The 16,045-nt window shown below is 37.4% G+C and overlaps 1 protein-coding gene across 8 annotated transcripts in view; it reads left to right on the forward strand.

Annotated features, from left to right (window-relative positions):
- Positions 1–16,045, forward strand: part of LOC124408553 (myelin regulatory factor-like protein) — a 46,742-nt gene that overhangs the window by 13,975 nt on the left and 16,722 nt on the right. For 3 of the 8 annotated variants that reach the window (XM_046885553.1, XM_046885554.1, XM_046885558.1), the window contains exon 1: positions 9,473–9,787. The exons of 1 other annotated variant lie outside the window; for it this stretch is intronic. In XM_046885553.1, the coding sequence (XP_046741509.1) occupies positions 9,658–9,787 (130 nt within the window). In that variant the 5' untranslated portion in view covers positions 9,473–9,657. Of the gene's footprint in view, positions 1–9,470; positions 9,788–16,045 lie in introns of those variants that run through there. 4 more of the 8 variants (XM_046885556.1, XM_046885557.1, XM_046885551.1 and 1 more) reach the window with 2 other exon arrangements.

Below are 16,045 nucleotides of genomic sequence, written 5' to 3' on the forward strand. Positions count from 1 at the left end.
TATCGTAAGAAGTGACTCGATAAAATTATCGCGTCATTGTCTCTGCTTTATATTTATTATATTTTTATATTCAATTTTGAGTCTTATCGAAGCATCGATACAATCGTATTGATAATTATTGAAAATATTTTTCAACCGTTTCGAAAACCAGGAAAACTTCTGCTGTTGACGCTGCTGCACACGGAGATTCTATATTACTCGGATAACCAGGAATCCGGGCTGCGGACGTTGCGGAAGAAACACGCGATATATCAAGCAGCATACACAGAATTTCTACTTCTTCCATAAGTTTACCTCGAATCGATATTAAGCGGCCGAGAATATTGCCGGTGTGGTATGTTCTTTATACTTTGCGTAGAATGACGAAGGGTTCGGGGAAGGGGATTTTCGAGCATGACGTGCAGCTCGGAAAGAAAACGAAAAACGAATCAACAGAATACCTGCGACGATTTATTTAGATGCAACGTACACATCGATGATAGTCACAACAGCAGTGACAGCGGTGACATAATTTATTACTTCAACTTTCGTTACGAAGGAACTTTTTCCTCAATTCTTTTTGATGCGTAATTATCAAAACCATAGCGTTCTAAAATTTTGAAGAAACAATTTTTACCAACTTTAGATTCTTTCGTTAGGTACCTACTGAGAAAAATTGCATTTATTATAGTTGATAAAAAAAAAAAAAAAAAAAAAAAAATTGATATCTTTATAGAATATCGGTTTAAATATTTTTTGTATATTCCGAAAAAATGTGGTAACATTAGTGGGTATGAATCAGTGTGATTTGCATACTTGTCAGCACTACGTTTCATGGTTATATCGCATCGTTGAATCTCCGTTTTGGTCTAGTCTTCGCTACACTTTTTCAGTTAACCAAGGCCTTCGCATTAAATTATTGCAACAGTTATAAAAAAATTTAATATCAGTGACCATGATAAAAAAGCGCAGTAGTAACACTTACCAGATTTTTTTTCACGGCAATACGAAATTTATTTTCAATTCATGTTTCTACGTCGACGGTGCAGCAATAATTTGCCGCAAACTCTGTAAGAACGACCAAAAAATAATCAATTTTCTAGTACAATCGATTATTTTTCAAACTCGATTAATCGAGCGAAGCGATTATTTTTCCTTAAAAATTTCTTTTTGTTTTCTTACTCCCATGAACGATGCAATGCAATATCAATTTGTGACATTACAGTATCAATCATTATCACTACTAACTATCTATAATTTGATATAATAAGTGAAATGTAAATGAATATTTTTAATGAAACCGTAAATTGTGAAAAACTTTTCCACGAAATTTTGGTTTCATCTGCACCGTTTCAGAAAAAAAAAAAAAAAAAAAAAAAAAAAACGAAATGATCGAATTAATTTTCAATTCGTGTTCGATTATTTATTTGGACTTGATTAATCGATGCATAGATTATTCTCAGCTCACGATCAGTGGCCATCGGTATCTGAGAATTCTGCATCTTAAATATGCGCTCGAAATCGAACAAGTAGAATCTACGTACGCTCGTGTGTTTCGAGTTTCGATGTCAATTAAAACTGTCTCTGCATATGTGCTCGTGTAGAGAACAACGCACACGCGTCAAGTTGGCGCAGATTGATCAAATATTCGAATTACGATCGTACCAGCGAACGGACGGTGCGGCGTGACGTTGCGTACAAGATCATCCGGGCATGTGGAGTCTGTCGATCGGAGCCAGACCAGTGAAATTATCGCTCTTAATTGATCCTCGGGGAGCCTGATTCTCTCCGGGTATCGGAAATCGGCTGTTCAAAAACCTTCCTTTTATTTCCATTTCAGACAGAGTATATTATTCGTCGGATTCGTCGAAGCACCAGCACCAGCACCAGCACCAGCAGCAGCAGCAACGGCGATTGATGATGTTGTTGCTTGAATGATTGTCCGAACGTTTTTCTGCATGGCAGGAAAAAATATTTAGGAATGTCGAAAATTTAGTAATCCATGACAAAGAAAATGAAAAAAAAAGTATATATAATCATATTTTGCAAAGCCAATCTCCTCGAAAGTCGTTATATATAAAAGTGTATAACGTAAGTAACTTCAACCTCATAATTTGCCTGCATTATTATGAGTTTCATGAATCTTTCTCGATCTTTTTTAGAAAATTTACCAGATTGCGAATCAGTAACTTTCGTAAAGTCGATATAGTGGTGAATTTTTTTTTTTTTTTTTTTTACAATACAAAAGGACAAACTCTGTTCATCAACTTTATACAATTATCTGAAAAGCAGTGCTCATAAATTTTTTCGAATGCAACTTTCTCAAAGAATCTATTCTAAGGTTCGAAATTATCTGAGTAGGAACGACGATCTTTTCTTTGCGGTTTAGTTTGCACACTTTAACAAGGTATGTCTATTCCTCGTGAAAATATTATGCATTTCGGTTAATTCTTGACCAACTTTTCGTCGTGTCACCGAACCCGAAATTCCATTCTAAATTCAAGTTACACATTGCAGCCACGCCCTGCAGTTTGCTTTGCGCAAATTTACACAACGCACACGCGTCGCGTGGTGAACAAAAAAAAAAAAAAAACAAAAAAAAAAACCGAACGTATGTATAACACGTATGTACGTACATGTGTACGCAGCATAACAGAACTGCAGTGCAATGCCTTGGTGCCGCATAATCGCGACGATGAAACTCCAAACCGTTCTGCTTACACCGTGCGTAACTCGATCTATACACGAGAGACGAAGGATTAAAGTTTTGAAGTCCTCGATAGTAAAGTAAAAATGCAATTATTACTTGCAACGTTTGCAGAAATATTTTAAACGGTTCATTTCTTGCGTACAATCGTTTAGATGTAAACTGCAGAGTCTGGAAAATTCACTTGCATCCTAATAATTGGTACATATAATATTTAGAGAATAAACTTAACGTTAATATATGAAGAAAAAAGGAGATAATTTTTTTTTTTTTAAATGTACCTACTTTCTCTCGTTATTCCAGAATTTATAATTATCGTCCCGAGATGACTTTTCTCATCAACGAAATGACATTTCTTTGTAGATCAGAAACAAACACATTTCCATCACCATATTTGATTAATTCATAAATCCTTTCTCTGCGTGTGGTAGTTATGTTAAATAAATATTTCTGTATAGTTAACATGTCGTCAACGTAAGCGGTCATTCATTGAGATGTTTTCGTCCGCGCCTAATCGCAGCCTTTATACCAAATTATCTAGGCATATATAATTGACTTGGCGGCCAAAAGTCTATTCTAATTCATTGTAATAAGGAAAAAATATACGTATAGTGTCAATAAGCCGTATTAATTATGTATACATATATACATATATATACATATAATGTTTACTCCGGTTTCAATTGACTTTCACAAGAAACGGACGTTTCGAGAATATTAACTTCTCGGACATATTTATCCTTAGGCATATAATTACACGTATAATAATAATGATAATAAAACCAAAGAGTAAATTTCGCTGTATTAAAAATTGAAGCAAAACAAAAAAAAAAAAAAAAAAAAAAAAAAAAATTGAAAAAACTTGAAAAAAAATTTATCGTACCTCCCAAGGTTTGCAGCGTTATACGCGTTGCGGTTCTAAAAAAAATCGTATACAGATAAACGTATTTCCACGTCTTCCGAAACAAAGCCTCGAATAAATTCTACCGCATCGCGTGGCTCCGCTTATGCGACTTAAAAGTTCTTCGATATTGTCGCAGCAGCAGCAGCAGCAGCAGCAGCAGTCGTGTAAATGTCAAAAAATAAGTAATTCGCCGTTTAACTCTCGACCCTTAACCCTCGAGTAAATGGGGTATTTGTCGGGCGTAAATATTTACATGTTATCATCGAATCCCCGGAGGATCAGGGGGCAGAAACGCGTTTACACACCCCCGCGTTTCAACGTTTGCGTGCGGCCTCCGGTTGATCCGACGACGCGCTAATGCCCATCGATTACACGCACCTTGCCCACTGCACGCACCATACGGTTGTGTGGGCAGGTGGAGAAAAGGGGTTGAGGAGGGGGAGGAGGTGGAGAAGAAGGTGAACCGCTCGGTTTTCGGGTCTTCATCGCTGCCCTGAAAAATTTTGGGAGATTTTTTTACGCCTTTTCTTTATTTCTTATTCTGCGACGAGAATTAGTTGTAATAATTGCACGTTTCGAGCAATTAAAGTCGGGCTCCGAGTTTATCGTTTAATTTGAATTTGCTAATTAGCTCACCTTTTTTATATCGCACGTGGTAAAGGCACGTTGCAAATAGTGAAATCGACAGCTTTGCACCCATTTTTTGATACAGTAGTCATTGTGGATAAAAAAAAAAGCTTCGCAGCTTTCACGTGTTACCAAATGTAGAATAAGGTTCCTGCGTCAAGCCATGTTACTGTTAAAACAGTTTTATTTCAGACTTTAAATTGGAAGTACGATTTGTCGTTAAAATAATTTTACCCATCTTTTTATTTCGCTGATTTTTCATTCGATTTGTTACTTCACGAACCTAATTATTTCACTTGTTACATTAAACATTAAATTGTTAAACAGTTAGTTTTCAAGTTATTTACGTGTGATGTGGTTGAAAATTTTCAACATCTTATCGAAGACCATGTTCAGCGAAATTTTCATCAACAACTGTATGTATTTGCTACAATTTCATGTAGCTATCATCTGTCATGCAAAATTCTTTCACATTTGCTCGACTTTTACGTATCAAACAAATTTTTTCATACGATGAGCTACTCTGGAACGAGAATATCAATATTCATCTTCGATTTGGTTTTTTGCCGCAATGTTGCGCAATGAATCGAGCTGGCTTTCAGTCTTGAAACTGAAAATTGTTCACTTATAACAAAACGTTCGTGTTTGATCTATCGATCAGCGAGACTGCTGACTTTGAAAGTCCGCGATTCGTGCTTCCGAAATAATTACCACCTGCGCAAGTCTAGATGGTGTAAATCAAATAGGGGAGGATGGGGCAAAGTCGGACCCTTAAGAAAATAATGCCTGAAAACAGAATAAAACGTTTAATTTTCATACGAACAATTATGTTAAATTATTATATACCTTTCTCGAAAAAAAACGTAATCATAACGAGTTGAGAGCAAAGCACAACTTAAAACGTTTCGCGTTACGAGGTCTGCAATTACTCGAGTAAACGATTTCCGAATAATTCATACTCAATAAAAAGTTCAGGTGGTTGATTTCATCTCTTGTTATTAAAAAAAATTTCAGGGGGTCCACTTTACCTTGAAATTTTTTAACCTATCAAAAATTCTAAGGTGCCCACCTTCCTCTGTACTCATTTTACGTACCTAGAAATCCTGGAATACGTATAAACAAATGCTGTTACATTACATACATGACGAAGATGAAGTTAGTAACGTTACTCTAACGATGCATGTTTTGGAGAAATCGTCACTTCGCATTTTCAGGATTCTCTGAAATTTGGTAAATCACAACTATATTTTGAAAAACGAAATCCTTGAAAGTCGTTAGGAAATTGCAAAGTGATAATTTTTCTCCTCGTGTATCGTTACGTCAAGCTTATTATTGTTAATATACGACCACTTGCAAAGAAAAAAAAAAAAGAAAAATATCAAGCTGACCCGTTTTTACGTAGGTATATGAGAAGATCATTTCATGATATCTTTTCTACGCTGTCAACCGTGAAGAAAGTTTATTTACATACAAATGCCAAGTATGTTATTATACTTAAAGCGGGATAAATTACATGCGATTATAAATTGTCGGATAACGTATCTCTGAAAATTTCTTATTTCACTCGGAGGAAGCATTCCATTATTTTACGCGGTCGTACAAGTTTTACCATCTTATATACGTATAATACAATATACGTATAACAATAGGGTATAAAAACGTCTGATTATATACCACTCAAGAGAAATTTATACATTTCCAAGTCCCCGAAGCATCGTCGTTCAGGCATCTCGTGACTGCGGAGAAATGTCATCGAAATCCTTCGTCGTCGAACGTGCATCGAACGATTTTACAGGATAACAAAACGTTCTTATTCTCGCCGCATCGGATTTACACGTCTAATAAGCAAACCCGAGTATGATTCTCGAGGAATTTGAAGAATTTTAAATGGCACGTGCTGCGGAATCGAAGGACGGATAATTGCAGCAAGAAAATGTATATTCCGTGTACAAAATGGCAGAAACAAGGGTGTGGGGGGGGGGGGATTGTATAACTGCATAATAATATATTTAAGTGTTATGGCAGAACTACGCGAGCCGCGATATCCAATCTTTAATCAGATCTGGTATTCGCAGGATTTTCTGGAAGACTGTATTGCTGATTGGTTGCACGGACTGCTGCAGCGCATAATATTGCGTAATGAAAAAATGAGAAACTCCTCGACACGCGCACAGTAGAAGAGAATTCGTATTGTGTCTTCTGCAGAGCTGGCTGATTTTTATATTATACCCGTTCTGCAGTCGAAGAAGCTGCTCGGTGAAAATTTATGCCTTATTAATTTGCATTTTGAATTGTAGCATTCGTGAACCACGAAGAACTATTTTAGAATACGAAGTTACACGTGAAATACTGGAATTGTGAATAAAAGCTTTGATTTTAATTTTCTTCATTAGTCAATTCAATATTTTTGACCTTCTAGAATTAGTGATTTAAAATCAGGCTTCGATATCCATAAATATTTTGTTTAAACTTCGAATATTTATGATTTTTGTTTATTCAAAGAAACTTTCGTAACGTATCCCATACATTAATTCAATAAATCCTGTACACAATGTGCGACCATCTCGCAACGAAAATTAGTAAACAGTATCGACTTTTGGCCAACCTGCAACCTCCTTAAAAGAACACCGCCGAGGTTTTCGTGCTCGAAACAATTGCCTGACGGATAAATAACCGATAAATCAAATCCCGAAACGAATGATACGTGATGCGCACCCTGCATTACAGGGCTTGCAACAATGAGGCAAACGAACCGTTCCCATATCGCGTTTACTCTATATAATAACAAGTTCGACAATATGCATTATACATGCTAAATCGCAGTCAAACGAGGTCAATGAGATTTGTCAATTTATATTCGTGCAGAATCACTATTCACGAGACTTGATAAGCGTGCGTATTAACCCAATTTTTTCATAGACTCGTTTATCGTAGACCAGGAATTAGACGACTTTAGACGATCTGATAAGTGAATAATCGTTGCATCGCAATTTCAAGTACAATTACGTTCAAATCAAGAGTTGCAGAGGTGACTAATTTACCGAAAAAAAAAATCCCGTCATCTCCGATTTTGATAAGCGGTGCCAGTTGATAACGTAAAAACTAAAACTACGATATACCTATACGTTCGTCAGCGCGGTTGTATTTAGAGGATTATCCAAGATCGATTTTTGTTAGAATAGAAACACTGGTGAAATTAGCCACCGTCGAGTCGCAGTTGCACGGTAATGCGCATCGAAAAAATGGCGCAATCAATATAACTCGGGCTTCCTGTATAATCTATTTTTATGACAAATGGCTGCGTTTCACGTTATGCATCGCGGATTGCAGCTCGCAAAACATTATTTCAAAACTATATATATATACATACACACACACACAATAAATATCCTTTGATTAATCGTCTTTGAATGCAAAAAAAATGAAATGAAGGATTTTCAACCATGTATTTATTGTACGTTATATATCGACATTATATAACCGTGTATGGTGAAAAATATTTTCATGAAATGGTGGCTGTCGTTCGACAAAAAAAAAAAAAAAAAAAAAAAAAAGAAACTGGTCGTTGTGCCCTTAATGAAACTGATGAAATCGAATCAGCCATAAGTTTTTTCCATATTTTATACGAGCGTGGTAAGTTTTTTCATGCGACAATTTTTTCTCTCCTCCAATCAGAGCCATCGGCTTTCTAAAATCTGTAACAAAGATCTGCAGTATACGATTTAACAAATTTTGATAAATTTATTTATCCAAATTCTTATACCTATCCCACCGACTTGTGTACATTACAAATATAAATGCATATAATAGCTCAAATTACTCAAATTAATTTCCCTTCTTGATTTATTATATCCTATATATATCTATGTATATATATTTATAAGTATTCCGCCCTATCAAGTTCCGATATAAAAATAGCTTGTTTAATGACCGCATCAAAAGTTACTACCTGGAGACTGAAATCGGCATTGATTACCAATTACGGTCGGGGTTCTTAATATCAGTCATCTGACGTTTAGAAATGTCCTGCAACGACGATCGTACAAAGGCTAAAACTACTCCTAGACACGACATCTCGTGATAAATTATAACTCGTAGACATTCGTAAAATACGTCCAGATATAGGTATATATATAAATATATATATATATATATATATATATATACCTACCTAATATAATTGACAAGTTATTATACAGAACGGCCGATATGTTTGTGTGTATATATGTATACTATTGTATACCTACACGTCACACCGCCGCACTTCGTACATCATGAGTACACATAATGCGTACAAGATGTATAAACCTGCCGCAGGTATAAAAAGTTTAAAAAAGAAAACAATACATCCGAGCTCATTCGCATCTCGGGCGAAGCCAATGTCTCGCCGAACACTTGAAACAGCCCAAGTTTAGCTATTTAACAATAAAAAAAAAATCCCCCCTCCTAGCTTTCGCAAATTCTACAACGCTGCGAGACGCGTAACCTCGAAGCATGTCGAAGGATGATCGCAAGAGAAATTACAAAAAACGTTCAACTACGCGTAGTTTTAACCCATGTAACAGAAATTTGGTAAAAAAAAAAAAAAAAAAAAAAAAAAAAAAAAAAAAAAAAAATGGAACTACCCGAGACCTCGAAGTCGTGAGGGGTGGGGACCAGCCCCGTCCTCTCCGGAATGATCCCTGGGGTGAATTTGGCAACCCCATGTTTGACGAGCGAGGTTAGCGCCGCCCTCGTCGGCTCGACTCCCACCAGTTTCTACGTAGGTGGTACGCCGAAGTGAGTCGGTCCCGTTGGTTGCTACAAACACTGTGTTACAGAGGTTGTAATTGCGCGAAGGAACCGCGGCCAGGCTGACTTCTCCCACCACCTCAACCCTCCTGAGAGCTGGCAGTCGATATCACCTACAACTCGAAACTAGCGGAACTTTTCTATCCTAAGGTTTGACGCGAGTTATCGTCGCTGTTGTCCAGACATTCGAGTCCAACTTTTACGGTACCGTTGCTTCGTTCAAAGTCATACTTTTATCGATTGTTGAAGATCGTTGGAACGCGTAAGGAAAAAATATTAAAAATACACCAAGAAAGATGTAACGTTTCACGATGTGTACAGAGTAGATCGAATAAGTGAAGTGCGACGACGTTGACTTTTTGTGGAACCGGTAACACGTAGTGGAAACTTTTTTGGTGAACCTTGCGAAGTGCTTTTCGCCTATTCGTCTTTCGTTTGGCGATTATTTATGGTCTGAGATGAACCCTGGACCGGATGTTGCGCCGGCGGACGCTTACCTACTGCTGGATTGATTTCTTGGCCTAAAACGCTAGCGAATCTGCAGCATGTAGCGGACTTTGTGAAGTGTAACAGTGCTTGACGCGAGACACTTGTTCGTGCGAAGTGCTAAACGCCGCTCGTCGATTTACCGGCTAAAATCGTATTCGCGATGGAGTTTCCCTGGGCGATTCAGCACCATCCCGATTCTTCTCAAAGCACTCCAGGTCATCCCGTTGAACACGAGGACTCAGGCGTTATTCCACACTCGGCGACTCGACGCCTTTTGACCCAAGTTGCAGGTGAGCAGCGTAGTTGGCGGGAAATTCAAAATAAGCGCCAAGCTTTTCCCCAGACTTAAGTCACTCAAGATTCGAAGTAAAATAAACGGACACGAAGGAACGAGCGGATTGATATTTGAACTTTATCCTTCATCCAGAGTCTTTGAAGATTTATTCCAGACCTCGAGAAGCACCCTGGGAAACAAACACATTTTTTTTTTTTTGTTTTTTTATGGACGCGACGAAAATGATCGAGGCCTATCCGTTTATATGTGTACGTTTTGGATCATTGGGATCATCTTGTCGTCGCGCCGTGTTTGTCGTTGCACAGCAGCTCGTGCTGTACAAATGAAAGTTTGCTGTTTGACGGGTATTTGTATCAAGTGCTTCTGCTTTTTACACACTTTCAGTTGGACAAACACGCTCGATCTGAATATTTCGTTGAGTCTTTAACGGTCAAGTAAAGGCGGTGATTAATCGTATGGATCGTATTGAAGTGTGCCGTTTATAAAAAGAAAAAGAAAGGGAACAAAAAAAAAGAAACTCGGACCATCTAATCGCCAAAAAATCGATTTAGATCCTCTTTCAGTTAGCCTGCGGCCCTCAAATCCGCTTCGAAATGAACTTGCAAATTATTTTGTCCTCAGTTAATGCGGCGGTTATTTTTAACATTTTTAGTGAACAGGTATTGCACGATAAAATTAAACACCGTCGGTAAATCCGGATGGGTGGTAAAATAAATTCGATCCTCTAATTGCGGTATAAACGATGCTAATTTTTGAAAGTCGAATATGTACACACTTGAACACAAAGTCACACAAGTATATATATAATATATGACCACGTGGCCGCAGGTGTGACACGAAATTCAGTTCCCATTATTAATCCGACGGGGTGTTTCCTGTTTTACTATAAACTGGCTTTCGTACCTTAAGCGAGAGGACGAAGGGGGAAGGGAAAAATAAAAACATAAAAACAACGAATGTAAAAATAAAATGAAAATTACGCGATAAAATAGCAAAGCTAGCCGGCCTAGCACGTCCCGATAAATTTTTGCACAACACGCCTGAATCATCATCCGCGCAGATTCAAGAATTCCGCAGGGGTTTGAGGTGTATTAGGTATCCACCTATATTCTAAATCGCGTGCTGATATGAGCTGCGACCCGTTTGCGATGCGTTGCCAAACCGTTTAGCGCATCTCGGTGAAATACGCTTACAAGTTGAGCTGTAACTCGCGATTCGTTCCGCACGACCAAGTCCCGCTGAGAGAAATTCCGTGGTATATATGCATGTGTATAGGTGAATACGCGTACATGCGTACAATATTTATTTTTAGCAATATTATCTGCCAAACACACCGCGGTTCGTGCGTTCCAGTTCTTGCAATTCGCTCGTTTCTTGCATATTTTTCGCGGGATCATCGCCTGCAGTGTATAATAATCATGCAGATTTTGTGTGGATTGTTTCTTATACTTTTCAGTGGAATACAAATTCTCACCAGATTCAAGTAATTCGAAATTTCTCGACGCGACGAGGCATCGTTTCAGGGAAAAATCGTCGTTTTACGCAAATCCGGTTTGACACTCAATTAACCGGTTACATATATATATATATAGTAAAACGAAACTTGATTATATTTCTAACGTTGTGAAATTGTCACTCCGACCTTACGTACTAAGTTCGACCTCGTAAATTTACATGGACATGCCGTATATACACATATAATTGATCACATTCGAAGGTGAGAATGGAAACGATGATTTTTCACATTAATTTTAATGTTTTTCGGATCCTTCGTGATACGTGATGATTTTTATATATATATATATATAGCTGCTTATACCCGCGTCTTTCAATGTTTGCATTCCAATTATAATCCTCACAATATCCCGCAGGGTTGAAGCTCGCGATGTTATTTTACCCTGTGCTCATAATATCATATATATATATATATATATATAATTATATATACACATATACACACAGGACAAAATCTAATTTTGACTATATTGAACTCATGCAATTCAGCGGAGCTTGCGTGCGAAATTATTGCGCATTTCGTTTCGCTGCCAAAAAGAATTGCGTGGATGAGTGTATGTATATACATATATATAAGCAAAACAGAGACACTGTATCAGGTTGCTTGCATTTCCTTTGTGGTTTCACAGAATATCGCTGCGAATCGTGGATAATTTTTGTATAGCAGATGAGTTTTCCCGTTGGCGGTGATTCATTGACTGCACGTTTGTGATCTGATGGATGTAGACGTAGAATTGCGTTTTAAAAGAGGATAAAAGTTTCACAGAATTTAGGATAATATTTAACACTATACAATAAAGTAGAACCCACGATCAGGAATTCAAGAACTAGCGCGTTCCTCTGGCAGTTGAAGACTATGTCGAATATCTTCTGACCCAGATCCAAACGTTCTTCTCCGCGGCAGTCGAGCGTCTTTTGTAAAATTTTTTCCTTCTCTCCGTTTTTTCTTGATTTATTTATTCGTTTATTTATTTATTTATTTATTTATTTATTTATTTCCTCACGATCCGAGGAACGAATCGAACTTTACACACACATATAGGTATACACTGCACGCTTATAACCCACTTTGAAATCGAGTCGCGTTCCACGAGTTATTCTCTTGTTCGAAACCAGGAAAGAAGATAAAACGAAAGAAAAAGCAGGATTCTTTGTACCGCAGCAGCAGCGACAGGAATGCAACGGTGGTCAAGACTTACACATTTTCTTTATCCGTTCGATAAATCGAATTGTTGTATAAACCAAGTATCAAGTATCCACTGTGTGCAAGAAAAGCGCGGGATCTGCGTTTTACATTTTCTTTTTAAAGAAATATTAAAACCGTTTGTATATATGCCGTCATTCACCGTATGTATATATAACATGTAGGTTCACGGCCGTTAAAAAAAATATCTACCCTTGAAAAAAGAAAATCCTCAAAGTTTCAATGCTTCATCTCACTATCAAGGGGTGCTGGTAAATATTTTTTATTTTCATCTTTTTTTTTTCTTTCAATTTTTTATTGACTAATTTCTACGCTAAATTTTTTTTTTTTTAACAGCCAAGATGGCGTCTAATACCCTTAATGGTGAGAGTGAGCATTGAAACTTTAAGAGTTTCCTTTTTTCAAGGTTAACTTAAGGTGTTTGCAATAAAATTCGCATCAGAATTCGCAAGGTGAACCGGATGCCCGTTATAATCTGGTATTTCCACGCCTGGTCCTGCGGATTTTTTCCTCCAAACATTCCTGCCAACTGTCGCAATAATCATGGCGATTAATTACGATTGGCGTCACGTTGTTATTATTATATAATAATACGTATAATAATTCCGAAGGAAAGATGGCAGCTCGGCGTGTTTCTGACGGCGACAATTGGCACCTGACGCCCCCTGCAACCTGCAGCTCACATCCCTTGAACCCTCTAAATAAGGATAATCGTTGAATTAGAGTCTGCTCCCCCTCCTCCCCCCCTCTCCCCACGTTTTTTCATAATAGCTGATCGTTCGAGCACCCCGCAGACTGCGAACCCCCGGGGGCAGCTGCCGCGGCTTCGGGGAGGTTTTAGTCGAACCAGTCGATTAACTTCCCTCGCTTAAATGTCGTACTTCCGGTTGTCAGTAGGTACATGATACCCCGAGGCCAGCTGCCCGGCTTCCGGAACTACGTTTTTCAATTCCAACTTGGTATGTGTAGGTACACGGTCACCGTGAATTAATGCGGATTGCAGTTTCGACGTCGACGTCGACGTTGACGTTGATAGGCTGCACTGGGGTTAAAAATCCTCCGCATTTCCAAGATTTTTCAAATATTTTTTAACGAGAAGATGATGACAACAACTCAGATCATCGGCTATCGTTCACCACTTCAACGAGTATACCCCAAACTTTGAGCATAATTAAATGGCTAATTGAGGTAGTCTATATACCAGTAGACCACGGATGAAAAAGTGATTACAATTTGGGAATTTATATCTCGATGGTTATAATTATTAATCACTTCGACAGGGGTTGGTTTTATTCAAAAGTTTCTATTTCGTGTTTCGTTTAAATATTTATTTATTCTTTTTTATCAGAATCACTTGACAGATAAAAAATTATATATATACATTTAAACGATACTTGATCTACAAAAATTTAAACAAAAAAAACCTCAATTGTAATCGTACATCCAATCGGTTCTCGAGATACGGTTAAAGTCCGAAACCTCACCCACTTTTCCAATCGCCTGTAACACAACTCGCGAAGAGATAGAAAAACCTCGCTGACGACGTCGGTTTATCGGTCGAAAGTTTCCACTTGATGTCGGTGACGCCTCGTTGCCGGACCTGCGAGCATTGAAATCTCCAGGGTCTAGGTACGAGCATGATGCTAAAGCTGGTCGCCGATAGCGAGCCGGAGATTCAAAAAAACATCGTACACGCAGTGATTTTCATTACAAAAAAAAAATAATAATAATGATAATAATACACCGCTCAAATCAATGGCGTCTTAACGTTCCTAATGCTTATCTGTTGATCTAATCGAATAATTTGATGATGAAAAACAATTTTTTGGTATAAGAAATTTCAGTGAATCGGCGGCTGGATTCATAGTTTCATTGTATAAGCTGCAATCGACGACGGTGCAATTGAAGAAACGTGCTTAACTACACAGGTTCGTTTAGACCTCTCTCTTATATCTGCAGCAGCACAGACATGCCGTCAAAGAATAATGAAAGTAAACAGCCGATCGATCATTATTTGTTTGTTCACAGTTACTTATCGCCTCCGCGGCTGCAGCAGCAACTTGTGATCTATTCGTACGTTGACTATGTTTAGAGAAAGTATAGCGAGAGTTTGCTTTTTTCCTCCAATTCACAACCACACGATTATACGTATATATAGAATATCTTTTATTCCGGCTTCTTGTCTCTGTCCGGCCTCTGCAGACTTTTTCACGTTTTTATCTACTATGGAGGTGTTCTGTGTATATATTATTATATTTATAAATAATTTTATAACATATATATATATATATATATATACATATAATGAAAGATGTATACATTATTGTATTACGCACACAATTCACGCGAATTACACACTGGTCATAAAAATTCTGCGATTACATTTTAAATCGATTTATAGGTGTATTGATATCGAAGATAGTTTCTTGGTTATGGCATGCATCGGCCATGCATACGCCATAAGCAACTAGGCCGTGAGAATTGAGATCTTGCTAACGAGAGAGTGAAAGCAACTGTCTTTTCTATGACACTTGACAGTTTTATCTGTTTGATTTTTGAAAATTATATCCATAAACGAATCCGTCGATTAGCAGGTTTTGTCCGATATAGGTATAGTAAATTATGCACCGGATATACTCGAATTTATGAATGGAAAGAAGTTTTAACTTATACATGCGATTGTACGCGAAAAATTATTAGTTTTTTGTCCGATGGATTTTAACTTGTGTAAATTTATACGCACGATCAAGGCTGCAGGCGTTTACCGTTAAACTTGCAAATTGGCGATATTATTTTTTCTCGACCGACGTGTGTACGAATCTTGAATGGAATGAGAATGAACGCGAACGACTGGACGAAAGTTGTTGAATTGAATATTTTTAATATGTATAATATAGATTTGAGAAATGTTAAACACGAGAATTACACGCGCACACGTAGGTACAATAAGAATCTCAATTTTGCGCATTTAGAGCGCACAAGCTTGAGAAATCGTTTCATACGGTATAAATTACGATAAAATTTTATTTCCTGACCTGCATAGATATATACAATTACAATAAATCATTCGTTGGAATCAACACTGCAATACATCGATAGTCACAATTGAAGCTAACTAATATATAGTGTTAATGGTTTAAATAACTCACAGTTATAAAAGAATGAAATAAAATTTTATTGAAACAACTTTCTCAAAGAGGATATTACAGAAAACTGCAAAATTACTGATTCAGCAATAAACAATTGCTTATACAAGTATCGATTCCTCCGTTCTTAAATCTTGTACTTTGAACGTAGATTCGCACCGTCGCGTCATATACATCTAAAGTTAAAGTCTCTGGGTGACGATGGGATTGACAATTAACAGATGACACGTTTCGTCGTTCAAGTTACGTTTTCCCTCTTACGTGAAAAATGGGTAAATTAGTATCGCGTTATATATTTAATTAAGGTATTTACTTTTCGCTTCGTCGACGCAATAATTTGACGTACGCAATAATTAGCGAAAAATTTACTTATAACGTAGTCATATAA

The sequence above is a fragment of the Diprion similis genome, chromosome 8 (assembly GCF_021155765.1).
Source record: "Diprion similis isolate iyDipSimi1 chromosome 8, iyDipSimi1.1, whole genome shotgun sequence".
In the NCBI taxonomy this organism is placed as follows: domain Eukaryota; kingdom Metazoa; phylum Arthropoda; class Insecta; order Hymenoptera; family Diprionidae; genus Diprion; species Diprion similis.